Raw genomic sequence first — 18,509 nt, forward strand, 5'->3', positions numbered from 1 at the left:
TGAACAGTATGTTTGGTTGATCTTAAACAACTATATTAGAAAGTAATCTCAAATTACATGTAATTTATTGATTTTTAAAAGGCATTTTTTACAATAAGCATTTCAGTTAGTTATATTATCTTACAATAAGTAGGTAAAGTAAAAGACTGAGAGGTTGAATAGAAAATATTATAATACGCATGTCTGAATCTACCATCAGGGTAACTTGGGTGTGCACCCTATGGCCTCTCTTGGAATAAACTTTTCTCCATCTTCAAAGAAGGCAGTCATGGAGCTCAGATGAGAATGCACAACATTTCTTTATTTGCATAGAGTTATGCACAAATGTCTTAGTCCAAGAAATGAGCAATCAATTCAACAATACATCATCTTTTATACTTTTTTGCTTTGCCTCCCCCACCATAACCTATCGTCTATTGGGGAGGAAGAAACCTTGAGATTCATCAAAAATTTTTATCTCCAGTTTCCAACAGATTTCGATGTTTTAGGGTCCTCTGATACTGAAAACATCAATATCTTGATGATGGGTGTGTATCTGTCTGTGTCTCACAATTTCTTGCGGAGGGTCTAGAGCTAAAATGACAGGATGGAAAAATACCAGGTAACCTCGTTCCTAGGATGCATAGCCTACTGATCCGTCCGAATTTTTCTAATTACATCACCTCATTTAATATATCACGTCATCTGACTCTTAATATGTAGAACTTTATTACCTCCTCCAATCAAATAATGCCACCAGTAATTTCTAACTCATGTTTATTCTCCCATTATTATGAACACAACTTTGTTAAGGGGGGTATTAATCTTAGCACCACTTCATAGGAGGGGTGTACTGAAGGGCTTTTCCATCAGTTTTTCATTGCTTTCTGGAAGGGTGTTCATTACTCATTTAACTCATTCTAACCATGGAAAATTATTTTGGTAGCTTCTCTAAAATGAGGCTTTTAGCTTTAAATTACATTAGTTAACATTTGGGGCTATGTATATATACTTGTAATACATTGTAAAAGATTAACTAAAAATTCCATAGGCCCTTCTGGCAACATATGCAAAAGAAAAAATGCCAATAACAAGAAAAGTCTGCACATTTTTGTCTGCAGTGCAGGCTCTCACAGCACATCCACTATCCTGCACACACTTCTACATCACGACGATCCTCCTTATTGTAAACCTGTCTGATCAGGTGTCTCATAGGTATCTCTTACAAGACTATATGTTAAATGTGTTACCGAACCACAGAAGAATAAATGAATGGTCATTCAAACAAATAGTGCAATGAAAAGAAAAGTAAAAACAAAATAGAAGCAAAATTCCCTTTATGCTGAAAACTATACCAGACATTAAAAACATGATTTGAATAAGTACTTTGAACAATCCGCAAATACTGCAGTTGAGACCAAAGACAATGACCTCGTAAACAGTCAGGAAAGGGCTGGTAGTACTGTTTCTAACAGCTTTAACAGATGTGGTCAGCACTTATTTTATCAAAACTTGTTAAAGCTATAACAGTACATTCTTTTGCTAATGAATGCTAGTTAGGTGAACACACTATGCACACCCAAATAAATGTGCATGTAATGTACTTGTCCTTAGCCAAGTTATCACATTTTTCATAATTTTTCACTCTGTTACATGTAATGTTATAGCAATATGATTAGCTTGTCAAATACTAAGAAAAATCAACAAGTCCAAAGTCTGACATTTACATGTCAAAGCGGTGTGAAAACACATTGAAGATTGTAGTCGTGCTTTCATTTTTCCTCTATTAATTTTGATAAATTTCACTGCCCTCAGAATCCAGTTATTGACCAGGTTAATATAATATACTCACAAATGGAAACTCCCGTTTTACAGTCCACCAAGGATTTCAGCCTAATATAAAGTATCCAAAACACCGAACACTTCATAGACTCAATAGTGTGTGTGTGTTTAGTTGCAGTTCAAATGCAAATACAACAATTTTGTTCACTTTCTGAAACAAATTATGTTTCCTCCTACACTGCAATGGCCACACATTGTGGTATAAATGAACATTTAGAGCACATAATAAATGGATATAATGCTTAGCAAAACAAAATATTCAAAGAATGGTTATTTAGTGAGTGAAACTGTGTTTGGGTTGAGGGGATGGTGGAGGTGCAAATACATTCTTCTTGTCCTCTTTTTTTGTAGATATTTTTCTTTTAATAGTGGGGCAAAAATAATAGTGAAAAATCATAATCACAGCAGTTTTAAACAGCGATGGTGCCTTGACACACATCTGCCTGAGACGTGCCTTTCATCTTTTCTGGATGTTGGGGCAATGTAAACTTCTCCATGGTGCCCATGTGCACCTTTTAAATTTTTCTGGAGGCAGATTCAGAATGAAGGGTTTTGGTGGGAGTACTGCACTTGGATGCAGATATAACAGAATCACTTTTGGATAGAGTAGAGTAGAGTAAAAGCCCACAATGCAAAGTAAAAGCTGAAAACACAGTATGATTAATAGATATGACACAATAATTCCAGTCCAAATCAATTAAAGCAAAGACAACAGTACTGAAAACAAAATCACTTGGCTTTGCAGTTGTCACCTGTCCCCCATTGTCCCTCCTTGCAAACAGTCATGATAACAATGGAAGCAAAGTACTGAAATATATTTAAGAAAAAGAGCTCAAGGTAAAATCACAGTCTTGTGCACCTCAAGCTTGACTGTCTTAGGAATGAACTCTTGCTTCTTTGTCATAAATAAAACAACTCATAAATTTATAACCTAGAGTCAGCATTCAGTATTAACTACTAGTTAATGTCAATGTCAGTGTCACTGCATAGGATTTCTAAGAAAATGGTGAAGCTACAAACATCTTACTGATTAATATTAACTGATGTATTTGACAAACTAGACAAAGAAACTGACATTTGTAGTATCTTTATGTGCTCTGTATTATCTGTCCACAACTTCATTACAGACCAACAAATTTATAACTATAATAACTGTATGTTTGCTTTGACATTATACTCCATTGTCCTCCTTATTGGCTGTTTCTTACAGGCATTCAAATGATGAGCTAGGACATTTAGAGACTGGTTGACTTTGTCACAGTTTGGTAGCTGTTTGAGTGGCATGGATGTTGTAGAACTGCTAAAATGCTAAGACTCTCATAACTTAGTTATTCTGCTTTTAAAGCTAATAACAGCCACAAAGTATAAAAACTTTCCCAGAGAACAGTTTTCTTCATTGCCCAATTCAGAAGACAGTATTACATTTCTTTTCTTTAGGATGTCTTTGTAAAGCTTCCTCTGACCCGTTCACCTTGACTGAGCAAGGAGAAAACCTACTTATGGAAACTGATGCCTGTTGTCCAGATGTCATAGCTAATATTTGAAGCGTACGTTAGGTGATTATAGTTGTAGTGTCTAAATAGAAGAGTACATTGAGTTTGAATTTAATTATGATTTTAAAGAAACCTGTTTCTTCTGGTGACTTATATTTGTACATTTCAGATGATGGCTTTGTACATTATGCTGCAGATAATCTTCAAAGGGTGTAAAGTACTCCACCAAATATGGATAGATGAAGCTCTGGCCTAAACGTTGTAGTCTTGTTAACATGACTTTCCAAATAAGGTCTGTCTTATCATATACCTTGGTTATGACTTTTAATGCCACTGAAAGCTTATACTGTACTTTCCCTTGGCAAATCTTCACCTCTTCTTCCGCATCCATACGTATCTGTCACCCAAGCATCAAATTCTTTCATGGCATATTGGACCTTTCCATCATGTGGGGAAAAATGAAAAGCTGCCAGTGGAACTGTTTGAAAAGGATCAGAAGGCCTGTAGTAGCTAAGGAAGAAGTAATCTAAAATCACAAGTGCAAGCCAAAACGTGGAGTATATAATAAGGATGTCGAGAACAATAAGATGGAAAATATAGTAGAATGAATTATAGAGAGCCATGCAACAAGAGGGTAACAGAGACAGGTTTAAATGTTAATTAAGAGCAGGAGCTGCACTCCTAAGAAGTCTGCAGTTATGTAATGTTCCCACACAGTGTTGTCATCAGTATACAGAGATACTTATTGATGCTTGTTGTTAAAGACTTGATTTTTAGACTAGAGAAGAGTCAGTCAGTCACTCATTATCCAACCTGCTATATCCTAACACAGGGGTCTGCTGGAGCCAATCCCAGGGCAGGAACAAATCCTCAGGCAGGGCGCCAGCCCACCGCAGGGCACACACACGCCAAGCACACACTAGGGCCAATGCATCTAACCTGCATGTCTTTGGACTGTGCGAGGAAACTGGATTACCTGGAGGAAACCAATGCAGACATGGGGAGAACATGCAAACTCCACGCAGGGAGGACCCAGGAAGCGAACCCAGGTTTCCTTACTGTGAGGCAGCAGTGTTACTACTGCGCCACCGTGCCGCCCTAGAGAAGAGTGACTTTTAATAAATTGATGTCCATTTGGAAAGAAATCTGGACTGTAAATTGTAGCTTGTCTTAAATTAGGTTTAATTTGTGCATCCAGAGTTTAAAAATGTACGTTTGTCAAATTTAACTTTTTAGCTTTTTTTCCCAGCTAAGACCTTTAGCTAAAGTAAATGCCTTTCTTTTTTTGCTTTAATAATTTTGTAAAGTCCATCCATGCTTCTATAACATTACACTTGGACTACTGCAACTTTCTGTGTGTAGGTATTGATCAGACATCATTACGATGACTGCATCTCCCCTAAAACACTGCTGCTTGTCTATTGACAGACTCTCACAAGCGTGACCACATCTTAGTGACCTCACTCCATATTCTTCTGGTCTGCTACAGAATTGATTATAAAATCTTGTCACTTGTTTTTAAATGTTTGAATGGAATGACTTCCTCTTAATTTTCAGACTTCCTTCATGTTTACATGGCAACGAAAGCACTGTAGTCTACTGACCAAATGCTCTTAATGGTGTCAAGGTTAAGTTTGAAGCAAAGGGAAGAGGGGTTGAGCTTTTTCAGTGGCCGTGCCCTCTCTTTGGAATAGCTTCCCTGAATAGATTAGGTCTGCCCCAACATTAGTTACTTTTAAGTCATCATTAAAGACTTATTTTGTTTTGCTGTCCTTTGACCCCATAAGAGGTTAAATATTGTGTTTGTATATGTTGTTTCGTGTACATTGATGATCATGAGTGTGTATGTGTGTGTGTGGGTGGTGTATTTTGGGTATATATACAGTTTATGTGAATATATTTGAATAGTTTCTTTTAGCTTACCTTGTACACTTTGCTTCAGTTTAGGCTGTTTTAAATGTGCTTTATAATAAAGTTTGACTTTAATTTTTAACTAAAAAGCACTAATGATACTATGATCTGTGAGCCTGATATATACTGCTCACAAAAATTAAAGGAACACTTTAAAGAAACACATTAGATACATCAGATCTCAATATGAAGTTGGATATCTATACAAATAACGACAGAGCAATGTATTAGGAACAAAAGGATGCCAAGTCTTTTAATGGAAATAAAAGTTTTCTGCCTACAGAGGGCTCAATTGTGTAGACACCCTAAAATTAGAGTGAAATGAAGATGTGACAGGCTAGTCCATTTTTCAAAAACTTAATTTCTGCTACTCAAAATGCTTTTCAGTATCTTGTGTGGCCCCCACGAGCTTGTATGCATGCTTGACAATGTCAGGGCATGCTCCTAATGAGACGACGGATGGTGTCTTGTGGCATTTCCTCCCAGATCTGTATGAGGGCATCCCTGAGCTGTTGTACAGTCTGAGGAGCAACCTGGCGGCGCCTAATGGACTGAAACATAATGTCCCACAGATGTTCTATTGGGTTTAAGTCAGGGGATCGTGAAGGCCATTCAATTGTTTCAATTCCTTCATCCTCCAGGTACTGCCTGCATACTCTTGCCACATGAGGCCAGGCATTGTCGTGCATTAGGAGGAAACCAGGACCTACTGCACCAGCGTAGGGTCTGACAATGGGTTCAAGGATTTCATCTCGATACCTTATGGCAGTCAGAGCACCATTTCCTATGCAGTAGATGTCTGTGCGTCCCTCCATGGATATGCCTCCCCAGACCATCACTGACCCACCACCAAACCTGTCATGTTGAATGACGTTGCAGGCAGCATATCGTTCTCCTTGTCTTCTCCAGACTCTTTCACGTCTATCACAGCTGCTCAGGGTGAACCTGCTCTCGTGTGTAAAAAGTACAGGGCGCCAGTGGCGGACTTGCCAATTCTGGTGTTCTTGAGCAAATGCCAGTCGAGCTCCACGGTGCTGGGCAGTGAGCACAGGGCCCACTACAGGACGTCAGGCCCTCAGGCCATCTTCATGAAGTCTGTTCCTGATTGTTTGGGTAGAGACATTCACACCAGTGGCCCTCTGGAGGTCATTCTGTAGGGCACGAGCAGTGCTCAGCCTGTTCCGCCTTGCACAAAGGAGCAGGTATCGGTCCTGCTGATGGGTTGAGGACCTTCTACGGCCCTGTCCAGCTCTCCAAGAATAACAGCCAGTCTCCTGAAATCTCCTCCATGTTCTGGAGATTGTGCTGGGAGACACATTAAACCTTCTTGCTGCAGCACGTGTGGATGTGCCATCCTGGAGAAGTTGGACAACCTGTGCAACTTCTGTAGGGTTAAGGAATCGCCTCATACTGCCAGTAGAGATGATTACTCAAGCCAAAACTAGCACGAGTGGAAAACCAGCCAAAAAAGATCAAGAGGGAGAAACTTGAAATGACCTCCACATGTAAAACCAGTCCTGTTTTGAGGGTTTTCTAATTGTTGCCACTTTAGTGCACCTGTCGTTAAGTCCATGAACACCAATACAGCTAAAAGTGATTAACAATGACCTCAGCTGCTTAACCAACCAGAAAATTATCAGACAGGTTTAATTGATTTCATGCCAGGCCCAATAAAAAAAGTGTTCCTTTAATTTTTGTGAGCAGTACTTCTGTTTAGCTCTACTTCTGCAATGTACTGTGTAAGACTTGCTAAAAGTTGAAGTCTTTTTCCTGGTCACTGTGACAATGTAAGGATTTTGAAAACAAACCTTAAAGACTTTAGTGATTAGAGCAGGCATACAGTTCCATTTTTATAGAAGAAAGTTACAGCAGATAGTGGCAGATAATGAATGAATGTGTTCTTTTGATGGAAAGGAGAAACATCCATATGCTGTACAGCACTGGTCAGTAGTACCTGCAAAAAACTCACTGAATGTGCTATACTGGTAGAGCCTAATCCATATACTGTATAGTATAGAAAGTATAGGTATAAAGTCTCTCGAGTCTTATTAAGTCAGGAGCCATGCATAAATGAAAGTTGTCAAACCAGGTTTGTGCCTAAGTGAAAATGCCTTCAAACTCCTCCAATGATGAACATACACTCATCAAAGACCCCACTGAAGAACTGTAAGACAATTGTATTGTTTCATGGCTTCTCTCTCATATGTATAAGCATCCTCGTATCTGTACATTTGCTATGTTTCTGTCATTTCAATAGATGACAATCCATAGCACTGCTTTTACGAATCCCATACCAAATGGCATATAACAGAGACATATGCATTGCATGGTGCACTGCAGACGTTAATACTGAGGTCTGTGTTCTTACTTTGGTTTCAACCTATGTTAAACCTATTCCTTTGTCTCTTGACTTAATAGCTTCACCTTGATTACTGGAAAGAGAAATATACAGGTTCAAAGTATTCTAAAAAAACACATTCCCAGGGAGCATGAGCCCCCTTTTTGATACAGTGAGTAGCTTGAAAGATCATAAACAGACCTGCAACAGGAGCTTGCCTAGCCATTGTTACATGAGGAACAGACCTTGGGAAACGAATGTTCGAGCACTAGCCAGGTTACCCAGTTCAATCGGCAAACGCAAAAATCAACAAAAACAGTGACCTGGACACAAAGGATGGCTTGGATCAGTATTGCAATATTTAAATAAAGTTCCATCAGCGGGAGCTCTGTCTGCATTGATGGCCTGGGTCCAAATGAATGCCATTATCTGGGGGCCACCCATTTTAATGGTATCTTAGGTGGAAGGGGTGGTGCCACATATCCTCATTGGGTGTCTTCTTGGCACTGTGGTGGAATGAGAAGATACAGTTAGTACAAAGCACCCCCTCTTATCCCCTTGTCCTGAAGTGGTATCACTTTCATCATTAAAGCCAGGAAGGTGGTGCCCAGGTGCACATGTGTGACACCATGAAGGACTGGTTATGAAGCAATTACAGAGCCATTGTCATAGATGTCATCAGTGAGTAGGTGGTTGGATTGTGTTTAATTAAAGAGGACATCAGAAAGGCAAGATTGCACACTGGCAACTCAGAGAATCTTTTCACAGGGTGAAAAGTGATTATTCTGCTGCATTCTCATTACAATGTGATGAATACTGAACGATTTTCCCAGTCAGCATTACCTGCTTTCAAGCGAGTATGCAGAGTGAACTTAAATAATATGTGCCAAAGTGTGCATGGTCAGGTCATCCTGAAATAAGAGCTAAAGTGCCTCTGTTGTCACCAGCCTTTAATATTAAAGCAGAGAATGTATGAGTTGTGTCAAAGTCTAGCTAAAATGAATTTATATCAGTTATTTACTAAAAACACTTTCAGGGCTTATCAATTTTATACCTTCTTCCCTCTGCACATAACCTTTTTTTTATAATTATGGTTGTCTTGCTTTATATGTGCTTCCCTCAGATGTTTAAAATATTTTTAATCATTTTAATCTAGTTTTGTATTTGGATATTGGATTGTTGTAGCAGATAATGCTGTTGACTTGCAGTCCACTCCCAGTGATAATATCAGCCTGGAGAACTAGCTGTGTTATGGGCCCTCTGGAGGCGTCAGTTTCCTCCCTGAGACTCCTTAATTTAATTGTATGATGTTTGAAAATGAATGGAATGATTTTTTTTTTCACTGATGAAATATTTGTAAAACTCAGTCAATTAAGAGAAGTGGAGAAAAAGCAACCTACAATTAAGCTTTTGATAGATATAAGCATTAAGCTAAGTGACTGCAGTATGTATAGTTGGGGTCTCAGAATGTGTGAGTAAACAAAATGTATGGCATGTATATTATGCTGTGGTTTAAAAGCATATTAATAGTATACTATTAATATTACACTGCTATTGTGGGCTGCATCAGGAGTGGGCAGAAGGAGGAGTATGGGAAGCTAATTAAGGACTTTGTTAAATGGTGCGACTCAAACCACTTAGACCTGAACACCAGCAAGACCAAGGAGCTGGTGGTGGATTTTAGGAGGTCCAGGCCCCTCATGGACCCCGTGATCATCAGAGGAGACTGTGTGCAGAGGGTACAGACCTATAAATACCTAGGAGTGCAGCTGGATGATAAATTGGACTGACTGCCAATACTGATGCTCTGTGTAAGAAAGGTCAGAGCCGACTATACTTCCTTAGAAGGTTGGCGTCCTTCAACATCTGCAATAAGATGCTGCAGATGTTCTACCAGACGGTTGTGGCGAGTGCCCTCTTCTACGTGGTGGTGTGCTGGGGAGGCAGCATAAAGAAGAAGGACGCCTTACACCTGGACAGACTGGTGAGGAAGGCAGGCTGTATTGTAGGAATGAATCGGGACAGTTTAACATCTGTGGCAGAGCGACTGGCGTTGAGCAAGCTCCTGTCAATAATGGAATATCCACTGAACAGTGTCATCTCCAGGCAGAGGAGCAGCTGCAGTGACAGACTGCTCTCACTGTCCTGCTCCACTGACAGACTGAGGAGATCGTTCCTCCCTCACACTATGCGACTCTTCAGTTCTACCCAGGGGGGTAAACGTTAACATTATTCAAAGTTATTTTCTGTTTTTACCTGCATTTTTATTACTCTTTAATTTAATATTGTTCTTTATCAGTATGCTGCTGCTGCTGGATTATGTGAATTTCCCCTTGGGATTAATAAAGTATCTATCTATCTATCTATCTATCTATCTATCTATCTATCTATCTATCTATCTATCTATCTATCTATCTATCTATCTATCAGAATTCCATTATTTTATTAATTACAATATTTCAGATTTCTAATGATTCTATTCTTCTAAAAAACCTTTGCAATACACAAATAAGTACACAAACTAAGCCTATATTTTCTCACAATTATCTTAGACAAATAATTTCTACTTTAACTTAACACACTATTTGTAAGAACCAAAACTAATAATAACTTTTTTTTTCCATTTTGGAAATAAATGGTTTAACTTAGGGGGGAAAAATCACAACATGACAGTCCCTAGTGTTGGTTGTTTTTGTCTCCCCTAGCTTAACATTGTGTATGTATAAAGAAAACATTATTTTTACTCTGTTTTTTTTTTGCTTTATACACTTGGAAATAAAGCAAAATGTACAAAATGGTGATCACTGTACTTGGTGGTACCATGGAGATGTGACTTTTCTAAAAATGCCTTTGTCAATGGTGCCTGTTTGTTTCTTTCAGAGATGTGCCAGTGTGTGGGGGGGTCTGCACTATCCGTATCGGGCTACAGCATATCTGCCAAAGGGTGCTGCTCTACTGCCCTGCTCATTGTGCTGGTTTCTGATTGATGTTAAAGGGTTGTATTTTCACTCTAAATGCCTTAACATGAGAAAGTCAAGTTATTTGAATTCAGTTCGTTTAGTGACTTACTTCTATTTTAATGGCACCTTTCAGTTATCAGAACAAGCAGTATCATGGCAAGGTAGTATCTGTATAGAGTAGAAAATGAATGTTACTACTCTTTAATATCACACTTTAGTCCTAGCATTGATACATTTCCAAATAAAAGTGTTATTTACTTATCATAGAGTGTTTTTCATACAGTTTTAACATTCTATCTATTACTGTCATTTTGCAGAATAAAATAGCCATCCAAGCTGTCAACTAGAAACAGTGACATGGATTTACTGTCACCAAATGTCAGCATTGCTAGCTTTGAAGAAATGAGCATATCAGAAAAGGCAGACTGCAAGGAGAAACTATCATGGTCTGATGGTCAGAGCTGTGGTTACCCGGACTGCATCTACTTTGCTGCAGCTGGCATTTTTCAGAATATTCATGTGGAAAAGCCTCTTGATCGTAAATTAGTGAGTTATGGCACTGTCAGAAAGGAGCCGATGATGGAAATAAAAGATGAGACGTCCAAGCATCTGTCATTTGAACTAGCATTCAGCGCCTTGAAGTGTAAGTCCTTGTCAGTGTTTATTTCTTGTATTTTACTTCTCTTTATTGTTACAAATGCTGACCCAACTCTACTAATCGACTCTACTAATTAACCATATTTTCTAGCTGCAGCAGAGGTAAACTCAACAGGCACAGTGTCCACAATAAAAGTGTCATTTTGATGTATGTTGCTTGTTAATTATATTGCTTTACACACTTTTTCACAAACATTTTTGGATTTTTTCATTTACAATAATTCTCCATTAACATGTTTTTAAAATGTCATGAAATAATAAAAAGCAAATATGTGCTGAAATTTGAATCCTTTAATAAAGAAGATTTATTGTTTTTGCATTTTGTGGCATTTTGCACATATACTTTAAAGTCTCACGTTTTAAAGGTTTTTAATTTTGGTGGGATTTAATTGTCAACTTTATGAATCATTCTCTTCAATTTATTACTGTAGCTGCATTTACCCAAAATTACCAAAGTTCACCAGCTTCAGCTTGTAAATGGGATTCAGCAAAAGTCTGACACATCGATATGATTCCACGGACAAAATATCTTCATTTTTAAAAGCTTTGGTAAAAATTCAAAGTAAAGCAGTTCACACAAAAAAAGAGAAAACTGATATAGCAAAAAAGAAAAGTTCTTGTTAAGAAAAGTTCTGTTTAAAGCTTACAAATCTTGTTTTGTTTCTTTAAGTTTGCTTACAGTTGAACCATTTCTAAAAGTTTAAAATCACTTCTAAACATTTCTGAACCATTTCCAAATGGTCTGAAAAGTGTATGCTATCCAATTTCTATGCAGTAAATGGGTTTTTCAGTTCCTGCTCACAGACCTGTTCTAAACAACAACTGACTCAATTAACACACTGTATTTTAGTTATAGTAAGAAATTTCTATCTCTTATTAAGTTACAGAGGATAAAATGCTATACCATTATCTATGGCTATGACTATGCAAACACTATGAATATAACTTAAAGCATTAGTTTCTAAGATTGGCTCTTAAAATTACTTTATAACTTTAAATATAATTCATGTTTTGGCATATTAATGGACAGAGTTCAACATCTTAAAATCAAATGTATGTTTTTTGCAGTCATAGCATGCATTCATTTTCCTCTGAAAATTAGTACTATCAAGTAAAGGGTTTTCTTTTAAATAAAAAAAACTTCTATCTCTCCTAGCAGCTAACAATGGTTATCAGTGGAACTTCAAAAGAAATGTAAAACTAGCTCCTTAATACTTGCAAAATAAGTTCAATATGGATGCAAGATGTGTTATTATTATCCATCCATCCATTTTCCAACCCGCTGAATCCAAACACAGGGTCACGGGGGTTATTATTATTATTATTATTATTATTATTAATTATGCTTTAATTAAGAGCACAAGTGTGTGCAGCAAATTAACTCTGAAAAATAACTTCATAAACACTGGAGTTTTCTTTTTACCTTTTTATATCTTTTGCCTAACAGGCTGCTCTCAAATTTTCAGGTCATTAGGTATTATTATATCATTGATGGGTTTTGATGCAATTCTATCTGTATTATTGTGATATTTCCCTCTACTTACCCTTTACACTCGTCAAGTTTTTTATCCAGTTGGACTACTGTTTCACTTTAATATTAACATATACATACATAGCTATACAAATACACACAGAAACTCAATAGTTCCCTATGAATGACACACACACAGCTGGTTAATCTCTAGCACTTCAACCCACACAGATGACTTATGAATAACACAACTTGTCACTCTCCTAGCACTTCATGAGACTTAGATACACACAGACCCTAACCACAACAGTGCCCCACGAATGACACACACAGCTGGTTTACCTCTAGCACTTTAAACCACACAAGTGCCTTAGGAATAACACAACCTACTTATTTTCGGCACGTACAACATACAATGTTTTAAAGATATCTCAGACCTAAATATTACTTTTGTCCTCCAAAAATACATTTAAACTTACAAAGGCTCAGCATCTTTGACTACAGGCCATTTATCCATGAAGAATGCCTCACTTTACATAGTGGTCCCTACTATGGGGTGGAGCTCTCACCCGCAGCCTTAATAAACCTCACAGCACAGAGGTAATGGCAAACCTCAGATTCCACGAGGTGCTCAAAGAAATCTACCTTATTACTTAAGTCACTCTAGACATTAAGACAAAGCATAAAAAGTTAAAAGCAGCACGGTATTTATTACAGGAATAGTAATACCAGTGGAACAAAGAATAATAGAAAATAGGACTGATAGTAAAGTCTGGATATATATAGTCTTTAGAAAAAGCTTACAAAAAAGTAAAGATGACAAGGATGAATGTTGCAGGCGGCTTGTGATCTAGCACTCATAGTTGTTCATTAGATGCTTTTTCTGACGATCAGATGGAAAGGGCCACACGTTGCCAGCGCCCTCGTCTTTGTCACTTCTTCTTCCTCCCTCCTATGTCACTCTTCAGACGAGGCATATTTATTCTAAAATTCTACCAGGAGATTTTGCAAGATGTGATTGTTAGATATTCTGATTGGCTGGCTGTCAATATGATGAATGAATTCACTGTCCGTTTCCCAAACAATAAAACTTTTTTTGATGTTGCTCAGTACCTACTGGCATGTCTTCCTTTCCCAGGCTGTAAACCCATTTAGCAACTTGCTGTCCCAGATCTTTTCTCAGGTTATAAAGTAATTGATAGCCTGAGGCATTGCCATGTCTTCCTCTTTTCCTTGAACAGCTGTTTTTGGGAAGAAGATGTGCTTTGATGTGTACCATGTTTAAATTCATCTGTTGTTTTGTCTTGAACAAAATATAATGAAAATATAAACCAAAATGTACAGATTTTTGACCCCACAACACTATCTTAGCTTTGTTATGTAGAACCATAACTCTTGTTCGCTTATATTTGTACTCGCCTGGTTTTGAAGTAAACAGAGCCTGCAGCCCCAATACACTTGCACCTGGGACTAATAGATCCGTTCTGCACCCAGATACTACTGTGCTTCACTTCCCTACTAGAGAATGTCTTCTTTTGATTTATTCCCTAGGCAGCAGGATAGATCAAATATTCAATGCAACGAGGAGAGCAGGTAATAAACGTGTATTCAGTCATTATAGTAAATATTCTTAATGGGACAAAAAGCAAAAGTAAAAAAAGGAGTAAAGGAGTGTAGCAAAGCAATAAATATAACTTGCAGGAACTGTCGTAAACGATACTGGCCAGCACATCCAATGTGATGGCGTTCTGTCTCTTAAGATGATATTGCTACATTGTCTTGGTGTCTGTGTTCTGAATTCTTTTTCCTGATTTTTCTCTTCATTTCCGTTCTTTCACTTTAAACTAATAGCTTTTTAAAGCTTGTCAGGACCAAGGCGAATACCACTCTGCCCCATGTCATTTTGACAGACCATATCATTATATGTTCACAAAGTGTGCATGCACAGAGATAACAAATGGTCAAGGGCTTTGCTTTTTTGCATGTGAAAAACTGAGAAAAATTATTTTTTTATATATAATTAATTAATAATTTATTATTTGAGGTTCTAAATATCTGCTGTCTCTGCTAACATTTCCATTTTAGTGAATAGACAAACTACTTTAGTGAGATCAAAAGTTCAAGTAATGTAAAAATTTAATGTACATAAATATTTTTAACAAACAATAATCGAAAGTAAATAAGAAACAAAGAAAATTAAGGCAACATTAATAAAAGTCATATTCCCCAACAAATGTTAAGTCCCTGCATCTTGGATCTAAGCATTATCTTTAGATATACTAATAAAAGCAATTTTTACAAGAAAATAATTAAGTAATGCTAATCTTATAAACAATTACTTTGCTACATTATTGTAATTTATTGGAATTTAAACTGTATAAAGAGTCAAACAATAATCTGACAGTTTGCATTATACCAATATGAGGTTGGACCTCTTTTCTTTTTTTAAATCTACATTTTTCCAGCTTTATCAAAATGTGTATTGAGAAGAAAGAAAAGTTTTACGAAAGGAGCTTCTGAATATACTGGTTGCCCTTGTCCTTTTGTGCTCCAGCTTTTATTTTTTTCCATCAAATACTTTTAAATATATTGCAATCACTGAAGAAGTTTTGTTTTTATTTTTTTATTTTGTATTTGTGAGTGTGTGAGTATGGAGGCTCTGAAACGCACAGCGGAAAAAATAATGGGATAGCCCTTATCTTGTACGTACGTGAAAATATCTCGTATGTACGCAAAAATATCCCGTACATACAAGGTATTTACACGTACTTACAAGGTAAGGGCTATCCCATAATGTTTTTCACTGTGTGGTTCAGAGCTTCCGTACAGATACTGTAGTGTATGGATTTTTATAGTAAAGATTGATTAAAGGGAGGGGGGTTAGCTTTAAGTGAACTCTGAGCTGTCTACAGTAGGTGGTCCAGTGTTCTATTTAAAATTTACAAGTGATGTTATGTTTCTTTATTCATGTTTGTGGGAGTGATGATTTGATTGTAAATATAACACTAATGGATTATGTTTTTGAGATATTATATGTTTTCGGTCATTACAATGATATGGCTGGTTTGCAAGTTTTATAATATATTATTTTAAGGTACACAGTTAAATTGAAAGAATTAAAAACATAATTTATAAAGTATGTTTTTATGTAGAAAAATACATTTTTGTCTTTGTTTTTTGTTTTAGGAAACAATACCTTCCTCTTTTTTTTTAAGATATGTTTCTTATTTTGATGTTAAGCATTTTTACCTCTTACTATTTAATGATGATACACACTTTGAATGACCCTTTCCAGCTAGAATAACACCTAGGAGGTCAAATGATCAAAAATAAAAATTGCAATAGAGTACATTACACAGTAAAGAACACACAAACACTAAAGAAAAAGTGACAATAAGAAGAACAGAAAGAAAGCATCTGCTGCCCTGAATCTGCTCATCTGGATCTTGAACTTCTATCTACACAGTCCCACTAATATTTCATAAGTACCCCCCACACCAAACCTACCCCAACTCCCTACCCTTTTGTCAATACCAGCCATTCTCCTACCTCCAGACTTGGTACATTGACTATGAAGTTATCTTAAACTTCCAATTGCGATCATTTCTGAACCAAATCTCGGGTCAGTGTCAGTCCTTATTTGGCTACAGGGACACCAATCTAGGACTGGAATTTCTGTGCCCCTGAGCTTTGGTTACCTTCATTTGTGCATATAGTGCATACTTTCCAAGGCTCATATCCTTATCGGAGGGGCACTGTCTTAACATTTCAAATCAAAAAGTATGTGTTGCCCCCGCCCTCCTGTCTCTCCTCACAGACCTTGTCCTTCTATGAGTAACCAGGACACAGCATCACCAGCAAATGACCATCTGCTGCCATGTGTTGGCTAGATGGTCTTACAGCTTCTTTCAATCACACTTAAAGCTCTCCCTCTTTCACTCTGTCTCTCTCTGAAAAGGCATCTGTTGAGGCTAATACTTTTTTAGTATATTAAACAAACCAATGGCAATGTTAGCATTTCAAAAACACTTGACTGTGTAATTCAGAATTATATTAGTATGGTGTGTGATACTTTTGAAACTCTTTAGCAGTTACAGTATACCAGTTGGAATGGCATGTCATCCACGGCCATTTTTAGCAAAAGCTACTTGTTCTTTGGTTGATCCTTTAGAGTTTATCACCAGTTTCTTCATGAACAGGTGGTCCTCAATTGCTTCTACACACAGAAGCATTTCATTAATTTCTTCAGATAACATCCATGCATCATGATCAAATGAAATTCTGTATGGCATAGTTATATTACTTTGTACAAATTCATAATTGGCATTGAGAAAATAAAGTTGCATGTGTGATTATTTCTTAAACTTTGACAGTATTGTAAATTTGAGATCTGGCTAGATCTCTGGTCAAAGCAACGGTCTCAACTGATATAGTTATCTAAATACTGAAGATAAAAATCATAATCTGAAGCCATTTACATTAATTGCTTAACAGATGCATTTTCCAAAGCAGTTTACAAAAGAGATGAACATAATCAGCTAAACATCAGTCTGGAAGACTGTTTGGGGAAAAAATGTTACGGGTTAAGGTTACAAAATTCATCACCAGAAGTGAAGAGCTCAGAAAAATATGCAAACTAGTTACACTGCATTGGTTACAAAATCCTAAGAACCAATATCAGATAAAAGAGTCTCCAAAGGCTTCTTGAGGAAGTTGGCATTTTTAATGGTGAAGGCAGCTCATTCCACCATCTGTGAGCTGCATGTAAAAAAGGTCTTGTTTGAAATTTGATTCCATTCAGAGAAGGCATCACTAGATAATGGATCCTTGTGTCTCCATACTGTATATATATACCCATTGACTACTCATCAAGAAAACATCAAGGTTTTGAAGCTAATACATGCTGCTTCAGAAACCTAATGCAGCAAGCCGTAGAGAAACATGACATGTTACTCTCTTGGATAAATGAATACCAGACATGCTGCTGCATTTTGAACAATATGCAGCTTTGTGACACGTCTCAGGAGTTGCAATAGTCCAAACATGATAAGACCAAAGCCTGGACCAGAAGTTGTGCTGCATGCTCCATCAGATATAATCCAATTTTGCAGTGAATCTGCAAGATCGATAGACTGTTGTAGCATGTTCAGTGAAGGACAGCTGGTCATCGATCACCACCCCAAGGGTGCATATGGACTTGGCACTTGTTAGCAATAATTAACCAATTTGAAGAGAGATGGGGTGCTCAACAGATGGAGGAACTGGGATTACAAGATGGTCGATCATTGTCAAGTTGAGCTGGAGGTTGTTCTTCTTCATCCAGGTTGCACCATCAGTAAAACATGCAGAGATTTTAGCTGATACCATGTGGTCCTCTGGAGGACACAACAGATACAGCTACATATCATCACCATAGCAATGATATGAGAAACCAAGGGACATGAAAATGGGACTTTGTGAGGAGATGTATAGAGAGAAGAGGAGAGGGTCCAACCCTGATCCTTGAGGCACCCCCATATTTACCTGGTGCCCCTTTGACATCCCTCTTTGTCAAAGTTTGGCGAAGAGGATCTGATGCATGACAGTGTCAAAAGTAAAGGCGAGATTTGGAAGAATGCAAACAAATGACATGTTGGTAGCTCTAGGCAGCTATAATGTGTTGACAACAGTGAGTAACACTGTCTCGATGGAATGGACCCTCTTGTAGCCCGAATGATTAGGATTCTGAAGAAGGAAAGAATAGACATGGTTGGGGACAGCACGCTCAAGTTTTTCAATTGAAGGGAGAGGAGATAGAGGTAGGTCTGTAATTACCTACTTGAGATGGGTGATGTTAGCTTCTTAACAAGGGTAGTCAT

The 18,509-nt window shown here is 37.5% G+C and overlaps 1 protein-coding gene across 4 annotated transcripts in view; it reads left to right on the top strand.

Annotated features, from left to right (window-relative positions):
• LOC120527669 (putative methyltransferase NSUN7) overlaps positions 1-18,509 on the top strand; it is a 252,158-nt gene that overhangs the window by 19,185 nt on the left and 214,464 nt on the right. For 3 of the 4 annotated variants that reach the window (XM_039751333.1, XM_039751330.1, XM_039751332.1), the window contains exon 2: positions 10,841-11,166. In XM_039751333.1, coding sequence (XP_039607267.1) covers positions 10,881-11,166 — 286 coding nt within the window. In that variant the 5' untranslated portion in view covers positions 10,841-10,880. Of the gene's footprint in view, positions 1-10,627; positions 10,685-10,840; positions 11,167-18,509 lie in introns of those variants that run through there. The other variant, XM_039751331.1, reaches the window with a different exon arrangement.

Source organism: Polypterus senegalus, chromosome 4 (assembly GCF_016835505.1).
Source record: "Polypterus senegalus isolate Bchr_013 chromosome 4, ASM1683550v1, whole genome shotgun sequence".
NCBI classification, from domain to species: domain Eukaryota; kingdom Metazoa; phylum Chordata; class Cladistia; order Polypteriformes; family Polypteridae; genus Polypterus; species Polypterus senegalus.